We start from the raw sequence: 15,472 nt of genomic DNA, 5'->3' as shown, positions 1-15,472 counted from the left end.
ACCCACGTGATGGATCCAACCATGAAGATCTGGCCGGGCTGCGGGAGGGACGAAGAGCCTACGGAAAAAACCATCTTGTTCGACAAGGAAACAGCACGCACACCTCTACCTGGCGCGCCAACTGTCGATAGAATATCATCGGCAGTCCACCGAGGGGCACCCCGCGATGGTAGATTGATCGGTAGAGGAGCGTGTAATCAAGAACAAGAAGGCAATAGAGACACACGAGTTATACAGGTTCAGTCCGTCGGTACGACGTAATACCTTACTCCTGTGGTCTATTGGTTTGCATTAGCTATCGTATGATTTGCCATGAATTCGTAGGGGGTCCCTGCCCGCCTTATATAGTCTGGGGGGCAAGGTTACAAGTCGGTTAGATCTGAGAGATAACCGAGAAGTAATAATAGATTACAAGAAACATGGGATCGTACATATCCTATCAGATCTTGTAACATCTTTAGGATATCCTCTTCGTGCCTTGCAGGGGTCACCGAGCAGAATTGTGCCCCGTAAGTCTCCTTCTTACAGGCTGGGCTGCCCCTGGAGGCATAGCCCATGTAACCTGCCATGGGTATCCGAGGTCGTACCCCCCACAGGCGCCATCTTGGCCCTTGTGGACTCTTGGCCCCCATGTCGTCCACCATTGTGTACGCCTCGATGCCGCGCATGCCATGCATGCCTTGGCGACTAAAGACGAGCCTCGGAAGACCCTAGCCGTTTGACCTCACTGGCGTGAACGCGCTCCAGAGCGCCGTCGTGCCATGGATCTCCCCGCCGTCTCTGGCCACCCCGCGATAGGGAATCTGGCCGTCGAGCTTCGTCTTGACCTCACACACCCAGCCGCTTGGAAGAAGGGGCAGGGAGCCTCTGTTTTGCCCCAGCCGCCATGGCCGCGAGACCGCCAGAGTTCTGCCGCATGCCATGCCGCACTGTCGACTCCGTCGCACCCTTCTTGTCGTCACTGTCGAATCCCTTGGCTCGCCAGTGACCCCAATCGAAGGAAAAAGAGGCGCCCCTTGGCCCAATTTAGGCCGCAGCCGCACGTTCGCCGCCACGCGCCGTCGCAGCCAAGCCACCATCGCTGCCGATGCGGATAGCCTTACCCAAGCCCCTAGAGTTCTGCCTAGCACCCTAGACGCGCTCGTCGGAGCACCGTAACACGGAAGCGCCTCACTCGGAGCCCCACTGGCGCTTCACAGCCACCTCGCAGCTGACTCCACGCTGTCCTACTTGCCGTGACGCCAGCGTCGGCCGCCAGGAGAGCTAAGCCACCGCCTTTAGCCCTTCGTTGGGTTTCCCTGGTGACCTCACGACGCTGCAGCACCCATACCCAGCCTATCCGGACCGCAAGTCGCAACTGTGCGAGTTTGTCGCCGGCGAGATGCCGGAGAAGAACAGGGGAACCGGAGCTCTCCCCTTTTCCCTATGCACCCACAGCTACGTGTGCCTGGCGCACGGTGCGCCACACGCACCAACACCTGCGTGGACGCGGGGCACGGCGAGCCTAGTCTGCGGTCCATGAACCTGCATGGCCAAGTCCACCATGGACTAGCCCCGTGGACCTCAGCCCGTTTGGGGCCTAGATGAGCCACGTGGATGGCCTCACAGCATGACACATGTCAGGGCCGCCCGGCCCATATCCGGCCCTAACCCGGCCCATCAGGCCCAGACTGAGCCCGGTCAGGGTTGACCGTTGACCAGTCAACATTGATAGTTGACTAGACCCCACCTGTCAGTCGGGGTTTGGCTCTGATGACGCCATGCTGACATCATGCTGACATCAGCATGCCACGTGGACCAGTCACAGTGTGACACGTGCCCGCCCTGAATTAATCAGCCTTAATTATTTTCAGAAATGGATTTAATCTTCGGAAATTCATAACTAATTCATACGACCTCAGAAAAATACAAGACCAGGACCAAAATTCATCTAAAATCGGGCTCCACGTAATGAACCCATGTTTGAGTGCATTTGGCTCTTTTGAATTTTTATTGCTTCTTTGTGCTATTCTATAGACGTCGCTAACATGACTATAATGCGATCATTTGCAGACTCGGAGGAGAACCAGACGGACGAGGACCGAGAGTACCATGAGGAGTACAGAGACGACTTCACTAAAGGTGCCACATCCCACCCAATCTCGTAGCACCTATTATGCATGGCTAATATAGAACTGCTATTGCTTTACTTTACTGTTATAATCATACTATGATAGGACTTGCATGGTAGTATGCTTACTTGATGACCTTTATCTTGATGCAACCTTACCCCTGCTTACCCTGCTATTAGGCTAGACACACGCTTACCGCTATATTTCATTGCTTATTGCTTCTACTATGCTTATACTACATTAATGCGTGGTGGAAACTGGTGTTATCTGGACTATGGGGAGAGTGTTGCGTGTGTGACTTAGGTGCGTGGAGGGTAAGGGTTGTGTCGACCAAGTTGGAGTATACGACGAGCCTAGGGCAAGTCTTGCCGTGAGGTGCTACCTGGGCACCCCTAGAATGGATACCTGTAGTGGGTAAATAGTATAAGAGGTGGCCCTGGATGTGAACCTGTGATGGGAGGAGCCCGGGGTGGAGGTGCTGTGGTGGCACAGTAAATGGAAACCCTAATGAAGACATTCTGGCTTGGTCATCCCTAAGGACTTACTAGTACTCAGATTCACCGGGAAGCCTTATGTACCACTCGCCCTATATGGTGCGGGACGGCCGGACTGCTTGGTAGGATATTGCCACTACTGCTAGGTTGATAGCGGACAGTGCGAGGAGGTACGGGGCTCGGAGGATTCCCTCACACCCTTCCGAGACTTCATGGAGACCTTGTGAACCCGGCTCATGACTCATAGTTTCAGCCACCCCAGACTAGACTTGGGGTGTACTAGGACTGAATGGTAGAGTGGCATTATCCTAGGCTAGCAAGCGGCCGGAATCAGCCCAGTTGACGACGGTCAGCGAGGAAGGCGGATCTTGTGGTTATGTAAAAACCTCTGCAAAGTGTATGGTTAATCGATCAATACATATGCCGATGTGTCGGCTATGGACCTTTCCTGAGTTTCGCTTAAACTAGATAGTGAGATGAGTCTCTCTCTTCTTTCCCCTGTGAGTGAGTGTTCGGTCGTAGCCAGGGGCTACGGGCCATGAGACAGTGCCGAGAGGGAGTTGGCCTATCGATTGAGCGATGGTATAGTGGTGATGTGGTGATGATGTGGAGATGGTGGTATATCGATCCCAGGATCGAAACCTGGCTTTGGACGGAAATAGGGTGGAATGGATGTGGGAATGGTGTTAGAACTTGACCAACTGTTATTATATACTTGATATGCTAATACATAGAAAACCCAACCTTATAGGTTCCTTTTGATTATATCCAACTTGCATCCAATTTTCACAAAGCAATGCTCATAGGGTGGGGTGGCTAGTACAAATCGTACTGATAAATTTTGGCACATAGGTTCTGCTGAGGAGTATAGCTCTGAGGAGTTTGACAGTTGAGGGGTTCGTTCCTACGCTCGAGTTTGGCGATCTTATCTTCAAGCTATTATGAATGAATGCTACTTTTAATTCCGCCAATGCGGCGATGTAATAAATTATGTAATTCCACACTATTTGCACTCTGATATTATCGTTGTATGGACGTGATATTTGACTAATTTGAGTAATATGATCTACAATGGTCATAATACATTTCGACTCTGTGGATTTCCCTTCGCGAAAATCAGGTCATTTCAGTAACGTTCTAACGAATATTTCCAAGCCCTCTCAAACTCGTCAATAGTTAGCATCTGGTTTATGACATAATATAATGAAAGTCTCTCCTGAATGGACCATTTCGACGATACACGGGTCCCAATTCTTCTGGTGCATAACGAAGAACATGCCACTTGCACCACAAATGTGTAGTCCAATCTGGAAACACTTCTTTTATTGCCTTTGTCATTGTCTTGCATTGGTCTGTAAAGATTAATGTACATTTTGTTATCCCTTTTTGCTAAAACAAATAATTTCATATGAAAAAATTATTAGAAAGTACCTATGAGTATAGTTACTGGAAACTTTCCACCCATCAATGTGATAAATTCTTTGAATACCCATTTGAAACTTTCAGTGTCTTCCTTTGTCATTAGCACCCCAGCAAACATTATACTTTGGAAGTGGTTATTGACAACAACAAACATACCAAACAGCATATTGTAGATGCTGGTACAGTATGTAGTGTCAAATGTGATTGCATCACCAAAGAAGTTGTACTGACTCCTACTCCTCCCACTCGGCCAAAGCAGTGTTTTGACGTTTTTTTCCTCATCCAGGTCTACACTGAATTGGAAACCAGGGTCATCTGCACGCATTTTTCTGAAAAGTTCTAACGTCTTGCCAATATCATCACCCTTTTGGTCCCTTGCAATTCTAGAACACAGCTCTCAGAGATTTCTGATTGAACGGCACATCCTCCATACTACCATACAAACTGCCCATGATGCAATGCACTTTGCTAAGAGCTACATTACTATATCTTAGGTAGCGGATCATATTCTTAGTACATTCCTCTATCTTACTATGTAAAGGGCGGGCCTGGTGCAAGCGGTAGAGTTTTACCGTCTGTGACCGGAAGGTTTCGGGTTTGAGTCGTAGTCTGCTCGTATTGCACAGGCAAGGGTAAGGCTTGCCACTGACATCCTTCCCTAGACCCCGCACAGAGCAGGAGCTCTCTGTATTGGGTACGCCCTTTACACTGATAGAGGATGATTGTGTTCAGACACATGTTTACTAACATACCATCCAAGGTCCTGTGTTCTATGTAACCTTATCTTGGCCTTGCAATGCATTCTATTAGAACTATTCTTGCATCTCGAGTCAAATCCCTGTTTACAATAATAGAATTAAGGAATCACATTTAAGCATTACTTACTAATCATATTCTATATATTATAATTCACAACAGCAAACTGATACAAGAGATTACCTCCTTTTCACATACTAGTTCTTGCATTGTCCTCATCTTGTTTACTCTATTTCTAGCAAATGTCCCTAATCGAATGCCGAAACCTACTTCCCAAGACTACAAATTGTAGAAATTGTATATATCTACCCTTCTCCTATAACTAAAAAGAATAAAGTGTGGATATTTTTTGGTGCGATATTCTAACGTGGGTTCATCGTCCTGCCTGCTGCGTTCCCGTAGCCTCGCTCCGACGCGTGACCGTCCCTTACGATATTTCTCCTACAACTTAAAAAAAACAAAATGTAGATATTTTTTAATATGATATTTTAATGTGGATCCATCGTCAGCCTCGCTCGCACATGTGGCCGTCTTTGCGATATTTAAAAGGAAAGAGCTACGAATCCGGATAAAAGAAACAAATCTCCGTCTTCGAAGTAAAACACCGCCTCGACGCGTCCGCGAGAAAGTACGTGTACCTCGCCTCCTCCGTCTCCGCCTCCACCTTCCGCTTCTACTTCCTCACCTTTTCCTCTCCCCCGCTTCCCCTCCACCCCCGCTGTGCCGCCCAGTTCGGGGAAGGATACGGCCACTGGGCGCCGACCGGCGGGGACGCACGCAGATGCGGGTGCGCGGAAGCCCCTGCCGGCGGCTGCGTGCGTGGATTAGCCGGAGGTGGGCCTGGGCCTGAACCGCCCGCTGCCACCCTCATCCTCAGCGCCGCCACCAACATGTACTTCAAGTCGACCTCGCCATCGTCGTCGAGTACCTCGCCGCCGTCCTCACCGAGGTTCCTTGCCCCTCCTCCTCTATCTAGATCTCATCTCAAATATGGGCTCCATTACCTCGCCGCCGTCCTCACCGAGGTTCCTGGCCCCTCCTCCTCTATCTCGATCTCATCTCAAATATGCGCTTATGTTGTTCTTTATATTCTACACACTCCGCCTTGATCCATCTTCCTCCTCTCAATCGAACCCCGCCGCCGTATTCGAGGCAAAAAAAAAAAAAAGGCGCCGCTCTACTCCTCTGGCAATGACACGGCGACAGGACGAGAAGGCATAGCAACACTGTGGTGCCACCGCGACGGGCCAAGCCATAGCGCCGTCCGTCGCTGGGCCATACGCGTTGCTGCTCGCCGGTGCTGCCCACACAGCTGACCGTCTGCCCACACAGCTGACCGTCGAGGCACAGCTGACCGTCTGCCCACACAGCTGACCGTCGAGGCAACCCGCCATGCGCGCCCGCTTCTGGGTGACAGCGGATGTCCTGGCGACATGCTTGCGTCCTATTTTGGATTGTTTCAGCCACGCCTTTTCTTATCGATTCTATTTTTCCTCATTGTTTTGCTTTGCCTTTTTTTGTTGCAGATTTCTTCAGTGCTGCCTGACCTTGCGGGTATAGTAGGAAGGTGCAGGCCTGGGGAATTTCGTGCACAGCTCAAAGGTGTTTCCCGGTGACTGTCCACTGTCATATGACATACTAGGTATATCCTATATAAATTTAGTTGTTGTGCACTTACATAATTACTAGCCTGCAAAGCACAGTCATTGTGCCATTCCTTAATAACTGAACATGTGTCGTCTCATAACACGTAGCTTGCTCTTCTATGAAATTTTGCTATTCGTATAGTTGCTAGCTGAACCTCAATTTGTCTTGCTCCAAGAGCAAGACCATACGTGTGTGTATGACGATGTGCTAACTGCTAGGTATCTTCATCTGCTGCTCCTGAGTTGTGCATCTGATTCCACTAACCAGATACTGATTGAGTGCTCAAGAGATGCCTCATGTCAGCATGCCGAATAAAGTGTATAAAACCACTTCAGAGTATATACACTATTATTGACGGAGACTATGTGGCAATGGCATATGCTATGTTTCGATACACCGGTTATCCATCATTTTACTTGCTTATTACACTTATGCATTCATTTCCTTTCTATAAATACAGACAAGATGCAGCTGTTGATTTATGGGATGATCAAGCAGCGGCCTTTTCAGACAGGGTGGTACATGGATATGGCAACCAAGTATCCTGTCAACTTCCTCTTTGTTGCCACAACATCTCGGTTGTTTCAAGGTATTCAGTTATACTCATGCCAGTGCTACCCTGGATCTATTTATTTCACTGTATAATCTACATGACCTCATATTGTTTGCCAGACTCATTAGCTTCGTTTCTAAATAATTTAGGGTTTACAGATCATACACTTGATGTGGCTGTTGTATTAACGAATATTTATGTACTAATTTATATTTTACTATAGGCACTTAATGCTAATTTTTAAAAACTCCATGATCACAACTATGATCTAGACAGTTCCGGAGGCTACCTGGAGCCAACTAGAATTGCAGTTAATGAACTTGCCAAAAGTTCACAGTCCACATACTATCCGCCGATTTTTACATGACTTCTCTCCTTCGTTATTGCTTTACTTTCCCATTTCTCTATATGCCTTGTGATGTTTCATCTTATCACTACTACAACAACAACAACAACAAAGCCTTTAAGTCCCAAACAAGTTGGGGTAGGCTAGAGTTGAAACCCAACAGAAGCAATCAAGGTTCAGGCACGTGAATAGCTGTCTTCCAAGCACTCCTATCTAAGGCTAAGTCTTTGGGTATATTCCATCCTTTCAAGTCTCCTTTTATTGCCTCTACCCAAGTCAACTTCGGTCTTCCTCTGCCTCTCTTCACGTTACTATCCTGACTTAGGATTCCACTACGCACCGGTGCATCTGGAGGTCTCTGTTGCACATGTCCAAACCATCTCAACCGGTGTTGGACAAGCTTTTCTTCAATTGGCGCTACCCTTAATCTCTCACGTATATCATCGTTCCGAACTCGATCCCTTCTTGTATGACCGCAAATCCAACGCAACATACGCATTTCTGCGACACTTAGCTGTTGAATATGTCGTCTTTTCGTAGGCCAACATTCTGCACCATACAACATAGCAGGTCTAATCGCCGTCCTATAAAACTTGCCTTTTAGCTTCTGTGGTACCCTTTTGTCACATAGGACACCAGACGCTTGCCGCCACTTCATCCACCCTGCTTTGATTCTATGGCTAACATCTTCATCAATATCCCCGTCCCTCTATAGCATTGATCCTAAATATCGAAAGGTATCCTTCCTAGGCACTACTTGACCTTCTAAACTAACATCTTCCTCCTCCCGAGTAGTAGTGCCGAAGTCACATCTCATATACTCAGTTTTAGTTCTACTAAGTTTAAAACCTTTGGACTCTAAAGTCTCCCGCCATAACTCCAGTTTCTGATTCACTCCTGTCCGGCTTTCATCAACTAGCACTACATCGTCCGCGAAAAGCATACACCAAGGGATGTCCCCTTGTATGTCCCTTGTGACCTTATCCATCACTAAAGCAAACAAATAAGGGCTCAAAGCTGACCCTTGATGTAGTCCTATCCTAATCGGGAAGTCATCCGTGTCTCCATCACTTGTTCGAACTCCAGTCACAACATTGCTGTACATGTCCTTAATGAGCCCGACGTACTTCGTTGGGACTTTATGTTTGTCCAACGCCCACCACATAACATTCCTTGGTATTTTATCATAAGCCTTCTCCAAGTCAATAAAAACCATGTGTAGGTCCTTCTTCTTCTCCCTATATCGCTCCATAACTTGTCTTATTAAGAAAATGGCTTCCATGGTTGACCTTCCGGGCATGAAACCAAATTGGTTCATAGAGACCCACGTTATTGCTCTCAAGCGATGCTCGATAACTCTCTCCCATAGCTTCATAGTATGGCTCATCAACTTAATTCCTCGATAATTTGTACAACTTTGAATATCCCCTTTATTCTTGTAGATCGGTACCAATATACTTCTCCTCTACTCATCAGGCATCTTGTTCGATCGAAAAATATGGTTGAACAGCTTGGTTAACCATACTACAGCTATGTCCCCGAGGTATCTCCACACCTCGATTGGGATACCATCCGGTCCTATCGTCTTACCTCCTTTCATCCTTTTCAACGCCTCTCTGACCTCAGATTCTTGGATTCTCCGCACAAAGCGCCTATTGGTGTCATCAAAAGAGTCATCCAACTGAAAGGTTGTGTCCATATTCTCACCATTGAACAATTTGTCAAAATACTCTTGTCATCGATGTCGGATCTCATCCTCCTTTACCAAGAGATGCTCCCTTTCATCCTTAATGCACTTAACTTGGTTGAAGTCCTGTGTCTTTCTCTCACGAACCCTAGCCATCCTATAAATGTCCTTCTCTCCTTCCTTCGTACTCAAATGTTGGTAAAGATCCTCGTACGCTCTACCCTTTGCCACACTTACAGCTCGCTTTGCAGTCTTCTTTGCCACCTTATACTTCTCTATGTTGTCCACACTCCTGTCATGGTACAAGCGTCTATAGCATTCTTTCTTCTCCTTAATAGCCCTTTGGACTTCCTCGTTCCACCACCAAGTATCTTTAGCCTCACGTCCCCTTCCTTTGGTTACTCCACACACCTCTGAGGCTACTTTCCGAATGTTGGTTGCCATCTTGTCCCACATATTGTTTATGTCGTCTTCTTCCTTCCAAGAGCCCCCTTTGATAACCCTTTCCCTAAATACCTCTGACGTCTTCCCTTTCAGTTTCCACCACTTTGTTCTTTCAATCTTAGCTTGTTTATCCCTACGGGCACGTATCTGAAAACGAAAATCTGCCACCAAAAGCTTATGTTGAGAAACAACACACTCCCCTGGTATCACCTTGCAATCCAAGCATGCTCGTTTGTCCTTTCTTCTTGCGAGGACAAAGTCAATCTGACTACAGTGTTGTCCGCTACTGAAGGTCACTAGATGAGATTCTCTCTTTCTAAAGAAAGTGTTGGCTATCATCAGGTCAAAAGCTACCGCGAAGTCTAGAGCTTCCTCCCCCTCCTGATTCCTACTACCATACCCAAAACGTCCATGAACTGCCTCGAAACCTGCGCTTGTAGTACCTACATGCCCATAAAGATCTCCTATAAAAAGCTTCTCACTACTAGGTATAGCTCTAACCAGGCCATCTAAGTCTTCCCAGAACTGTCTCTTAGCACTCTCGTCGAGGCCTACTTGGGGGGCATACGCACTAATTACGTTCAAGACCATATCACCAACGACAAGCTTGACTAAGATAATCCTATCTCCTTGCCTTCTCACTCCCACCACACCATTCTTGAGGCTCTTATCAATCAAAACTCCTACTCCATTTCTATTCGCGACTGTCCCTGTATACCAAAGCTTGAAACCTGTATTGTCCACCTCCTTCGTCTTCTGACCCTTCCATTTAGTCTCTTGAACGCATAATATATTTACACGCCTTCTAGTCGCAGTATCAACTAATTCTCTTAACTTACCTGTAAGTGACCCTACATTCCAACTACCTAAACGGATCCTAGTTGGTTCGACTAGCTTCCTTACCCTTCGTACCCGTCGACTCTGATGCGAAGACCCTTGCTCATTTTTCACTACACCCGGGCGCCGATGTAGCGCGCCACTAAGGAAGCGACGACCCGATCCTTGGTTACTTGACACCATGCCCAGATCACGACATGGCGCGTCACGGGGGTGACGATCCGGCCCTTGCCCATTTAACACCATACCCGGGTTCCGATATGGCGCGTCGCTAAGAGGGTTACGCCCCAACGATTTTCTTTCGGGTTTCATCTCCATTTAAGTGACTAAGTTTTTACATTGGCTCGCCACGCCTAACATAACCCTCCTTCTTTACCAGGGCTTGGGACCTGCTATGCTGGGACACCAAAGGCGCCCCACCATAGGCGGAGTTATGTTTCATCTTATCACTAGAAAGAACAAAATGTTCTATAAAATGCATGGTCACATTTAGTGGTTATTATTTTTTGAAACAGTTCTGAAAACACTGTTTTGAATTTTTTTTAATTGGTGATATGCACTGACTACGCCTAAAAAAAATCACTTTTTCTGCAGTTTCAGTGCTCTCCAGCACGTAGGCTGCTACTTTTTTTTTTGACAATTTCATTATTTTCATTCTGCTTATAACAACTAGATGTAGAACTGCCCTTTAATCGGTGTGCTGTGTTTTTCATGTTACATTTCATTCAGCAAACAACTGCACGGATGTTTCTGAGGAGAGACTTGGGTCGTAGCTCATTCAGAAGTTGAAAAAGGAAGGTGTTAATCCCAAGCAGTGGAGACTTTGAAATTTTTAGTGCATGTTATGCCCACAGGTATGGAGCATCTGTTCTTTACAACCTTGTTCTGCTGCTTCCAGTTTAGTGTCTTTTTCATGAATTATATCTAGCTTTACAACCAAGCATTCTAATTGATTTAAGACATGAATGATAAGAAATTGCTCCCAAGAAGTGATGCATCTCTAAATCATCCATTCAAATTGACTTCATTCAAGATAACATTGCAACTCACACGCAATACTGCTGTATCATTTCTTTTTAGTGATCCATTGCATTTCGGATCTTTGAGCTATCTAGCGACAAATAACGAACTATAACTTACACCGGCCCTCACGATAGGTTGTCTGCTGTTGCTTCTCACACTGGACAAGACTGGGAGTTCATTGGGGAGCCTGCTTCGACACATCGTGAAGACATTCGGCCAGGAGAGGATAGAGATTTAGATTTTGTTTGTTTCATAAGCTTTTCTGAAATAGATCTACATGTCCTCTGCTTGGTGGGGTTGCAGGTGAGGACGCACGCAATCCGGACGGCGCACGAGAACATTGACATGACCATCAAGGCTGCTGATAGCATCCTCTCCCAATTCGACCTTGCCCGCCGTGTGCGTTCGTTGTTCCTCTATCAATTAAGATGCTAGACGTTTAGCTGAAAATCAGAGTGAATCGGATAAAGTTTTCGTGTGGCATGGTGTGGATCCGAGGGCGTTTGAATGAATGTGCAAAAAGGTCAGGTGCTTGCGATGATTTATTGCTGAATTGTCAAATATTTTGGTAGATTTAAAGGATGGAGTTAATTGATATAAAATGAGTCTTCTCAGATTGAAGGATATAACTCCTCTTTAAGGCTTATATGTTGTTTAGGGGAATCTCCATTTATGATATTAGATTGAGTTACCATAATTATATCGTTTCTTTTGATTGGGATGTAGTTTTGTAAAAAAAATCATCTCTGAAAGTGTTAAATTGATGGCTAGCTGAACTGCGTTGAGAATATAGTAATCTTGCAAGTTATTGCTGTTAGCTTTTGTTCAGGCTCAAGTTCAAATGTTACGATTTTGCACCCCCACTTAGCTTGTGTGATTTTTGGCTTCGTGCTTTAGGCTTCGTTGTATGGCTAAGTGACAAATTAAAATAATATCTCTCTCCCTCTCCCTCCTAACTCCCTCCCATTTCTCCCCCTCCCTCTCTCCAAGAACTTTATCTCATTCTATGCTTTAATACCAAGATATGCATTGCCTTTTGCTTGTTTGATTTGTATTATTATGAAATATCATGTAGCCTTAGCACGAAAAGGTCTATACAGTAGAGTTTGTGAGCTTGTGACGCCGCGCTCTCCGTGATTGTGTTAATTTCACGAACTTTGGTTTTTAAATTAAATATCACTTTAACGTTGGTATTCAATTTCACAGTATTGTTATCTTATCGTGCGATCCATGTGTTTTTAGTATAAAAGTTTAGCTGTTCCGTAGCAACGTATGGGCACGCTACCTAGTGAATCAAAAACCATGCCAAGTTTTGGTTCAAAGATGTGTGCTCCAATCGGCAGCTTGCTCACCATTCTCATTGCCTTTTCAATTGTCCCAATATCTCTTGGAGGCGTATAGTCTGGCACAACATACCCTTTTGGGAAACGACGCCTACAAGATATTGTAAAACTTTAGATACAATTGTTTCCTGTTCTAGAATTGTGCACAATTAAATTAATAACCTTTTTTGAATCTCACCTGTAATTCAATTTACCTATTTATCTACTCTACATGAAATTTATATCCTTGTACATAACAAAATTCTAGCTCATGAACAAGTCAAAAGTACTATTTGAATGCAATGAACGGCGAAATTCATGTATGCTAACGTTATCTATCAATCTATCGTGCAAACAAAAGTAAAAATCATAATACAGTGAAATGTTTCTTGGACTATAAGCAATTTAAAATTTCTATTGAACCTCACTTATTATATATCTCTTTTTGACACGTCCATGCCCATTTTCCGTAATAGAAAACATTTCGTATTCAATTGAGTTGTCTGCATCGATGTTTCTCTGGTCTTCATCTGGGAGCCGCTGCATTCCTGCATGCTGTTCGTTAACATCATCTGAATCCTCATCATCAGCCTCATGGTATTCTTCTTCTCCCTCACTGTCACTTCCATCAATTGTATCATCTTCTTCAGAGGCCTCAGCATCATAGTTATCTACGTCTAAAAAATTCAAAAACATTATGCCCATTGGTCTGTTTCAAATCAAAACAAATTACATTGCAATTGTCTTATCTAAGTTGATCATATGGACACATTAGTTAAGTTATTGTAGCACATAACACGTCAGTGCCATAACAGTGATTTGATGTATAACAAGATACCTACATTCCAACCAAAAATCATTTCACCATAGAGCTACGACAAAGTATTGTATCATTGACTTCATATGACAAATCTAGTAATGTATACGTCATTCATCTATAACCATAGTATCATCTAATTAATTTCGAATCCAGTCTCCACCAATCCTCATAATTGTTAAAATACCACCGATCAAAATATTTAGCACATACCATTCAGTTGCATGTTTTTTTATTATTATAGAGCATCTGATTCATATGCTTATATTTCAGATTTACAACATTACACTCATAATGTTTAAATTACCAGGAAGCAAAATTTTCATAACATACCAGTTCCAACAACACTACCAATATTCTGTCTATTGTCTCCACATAAATCCCCCCTAACACAATTTGGTGTTCCATCCGTGATATTTCTTGATTGTACCATTTGCTGGAAATTGCAATTTGGCGACGACACATTACGAAGTAATTCTTGGAAAGACCCTACAAACAATTACATTCAATAAGGATATTATAATTTACTTTAACATGAAAATATTTTTCTCACTACAGAAATGTCGAATACCTCCATAGCTGACCAGAGGATAATTTGATATCATCCTTTCACTGGTTGAATAAATGCCTGGCTGCATAATTATATTTTGTGTAACAGGTTCTCTCTGAACGAACTGACTTTGTGGCTGTGCCCCGTACCCAAAAAAATATCCTCCATGTTGCAAGTCTGGCATACGCTGAGGAACCAAAAAAAACACCTAAACAACCAAGAATTTACACAGCTATGAATATGCTTGAACATATACTTATCCTAACAGATTTAATAGACATCGCTAGTGATATTTCATAATATTAGCTGACTATGAATCTGACGAACAGAGTACAATAGCATCATCATTAATTTTACCATTGAAGTGCTGTGTCGAATTTGCCTGCGCATTGCCCACTTGTATACAAGGTGTGCTTGTACTACAATCAACGTTGGGCCTTCTATACCTCTGAAACGGCACTGATCCTGTAGAAATGATCGGCGCATAATATTGTTTATTTTATTATCTTAGGAAACTGACAAACTTCTGTAAAGATTTAGAGAGTACAAGACAAGTGCTCTATTCTTCTAAAAGAAAGGAGTAAACTTGCATCAGTTGTTCCAATGATCTGATGCCTTGAATCACCTTCCATCGCCTGGATTCATCGCTCTGATGCTTGTACCAGCAGCAATGCCTGTGGTACCGAATAATTGAATCGGCGGATATCCTGCAAATAGATTGGAATAGAACGTTATTATTCTCAATATAGTACTAAACCGATGGTCTTTCTTAATAGATACTCAATGGACAAGATAAATGAGGCATTCTTTTTGCAATAAAAAAAATTACCTGTATTAGCACCTCGCACGAACTTTTGGATGGAGTCATACCTCCCCTCTCCCGGTACCAGGGGTCTGCCCGTTACAATTCCCGGTATGCTTGCACAACCAGCATTGTTCGTAGCACCAATGCAGTGAACCGGCAGAGAGTTTCCGGAATTAGTGTCGGAGCTGTTGAATCGGACAACTTCACCATGAACAAATCTTGCTCTGGCACTAGCTTCAGCTACGAGCGCGCTCGGATTCGACTCATTGGGAGAAATATTTCTAAACACTAGTGGAGGAGGTTGATTCCAATCCGGCGGAAATCCTATTGCGCCGGTCGGATTCATTGAAACCCAAGCAACTGGACGATTTGTCGACCTAAGGTTTCAGTAGTGTTGAGTTGAGAGGTGAAGGAAGAAGACGACTTGGGGATCTAGGCTCCGTTCCGCGCGACTTATTCGTAGAACTAAAACACTACGAACATAGCCCTATTGTCCACAAAGCAAAGTCGCGTTTTTAAATCTGCGGAGTTATCCAGGCATTTACCAGGCAAGAAAACAAGGCACTCTCTGAGGCATGGAAACCAGGGCAAACCATAGTTGACCAGAATGGGTCCTGCCTTACTAAAAAAATTGTAAAGCTGCATGCAGATATGGTCC

At 44.7% G+C, this 15,472-nt stretch overlaps 1 protein-coding gene and 1 long non-coding RNA gene across 2 annotated transcripts; one reads left to right on the top strand and one right to left on the bottom strand.

Annotated features, from left to right (window-relative positions):
* The first annotated feature begins 5,390 nt into the window (after nucleotides 1-5,390).
* Nucleotides 5,391-12,093, top strand: LOC136463268 (uncharacterized). Its single transcript, XR_010760960.1, has 5 exons — nucleotides 5,391-5,732; nucleotides 6,310-6,425; nucleotides 6,891-7,019; nucleotides 11,027-11,151; nucleotides 11,455-12,093. It is a non-coding gene; the product is annotated as an uncharacterized lncRNA (long non-coding RNA).
* A 963-nt stretch (nucleotides 12,094-13,056) lies between these two features.
* LOC136465539 (uncharacterized) lies at nucleotides 13,057-15,249 on the bottom strand. The gene is made up of 6 exons (XM_066464226.1): nucleotides 14,839-15,249; nucleotides 14,596-14,716; nucleotides 14,367-14,474; nucleotides 14,031-14,217; nucleotides 13,793-13,948; nucleotides 13,057-13,319 (listed from the first exon to the last, which is right to left on the bottom strand). The coding sequence occupies exons 2-6, from the start codon at nucleotides 14,599-14,601 to the stop codon at nucleotides 13,057-13,059; spliced, it is 720 nt and encodes a 239-aa protein (XP_066320323.1). The 5' UTR covers nucleotides 14,602-14,716; nucleotides 14,839-15,249.
* Nucleotides 15,250-15,472: the final 223 nt, after the last annotated feature.

This window comes from Miscanthus floridulus, chromosome 7, assembly GCF_019320115.1.
Source record: "Miscanthus floridulus cultivar M001 chromosome 7, ASM1932011v1, whole genome shotgun sequence".
NCBI classification, from domain to species: domain Eukaryota; kingdom Viridiplantae; phylum Streptophyta; class Magnoliopsida; order Poales; family Poaceae; genus Miscanthus; species Miscanthus floridulus.
Note: the sequence above shows the minus strand (reverse complement) of the source record. Positions and strands in the feature narration are given on the sequence as shown.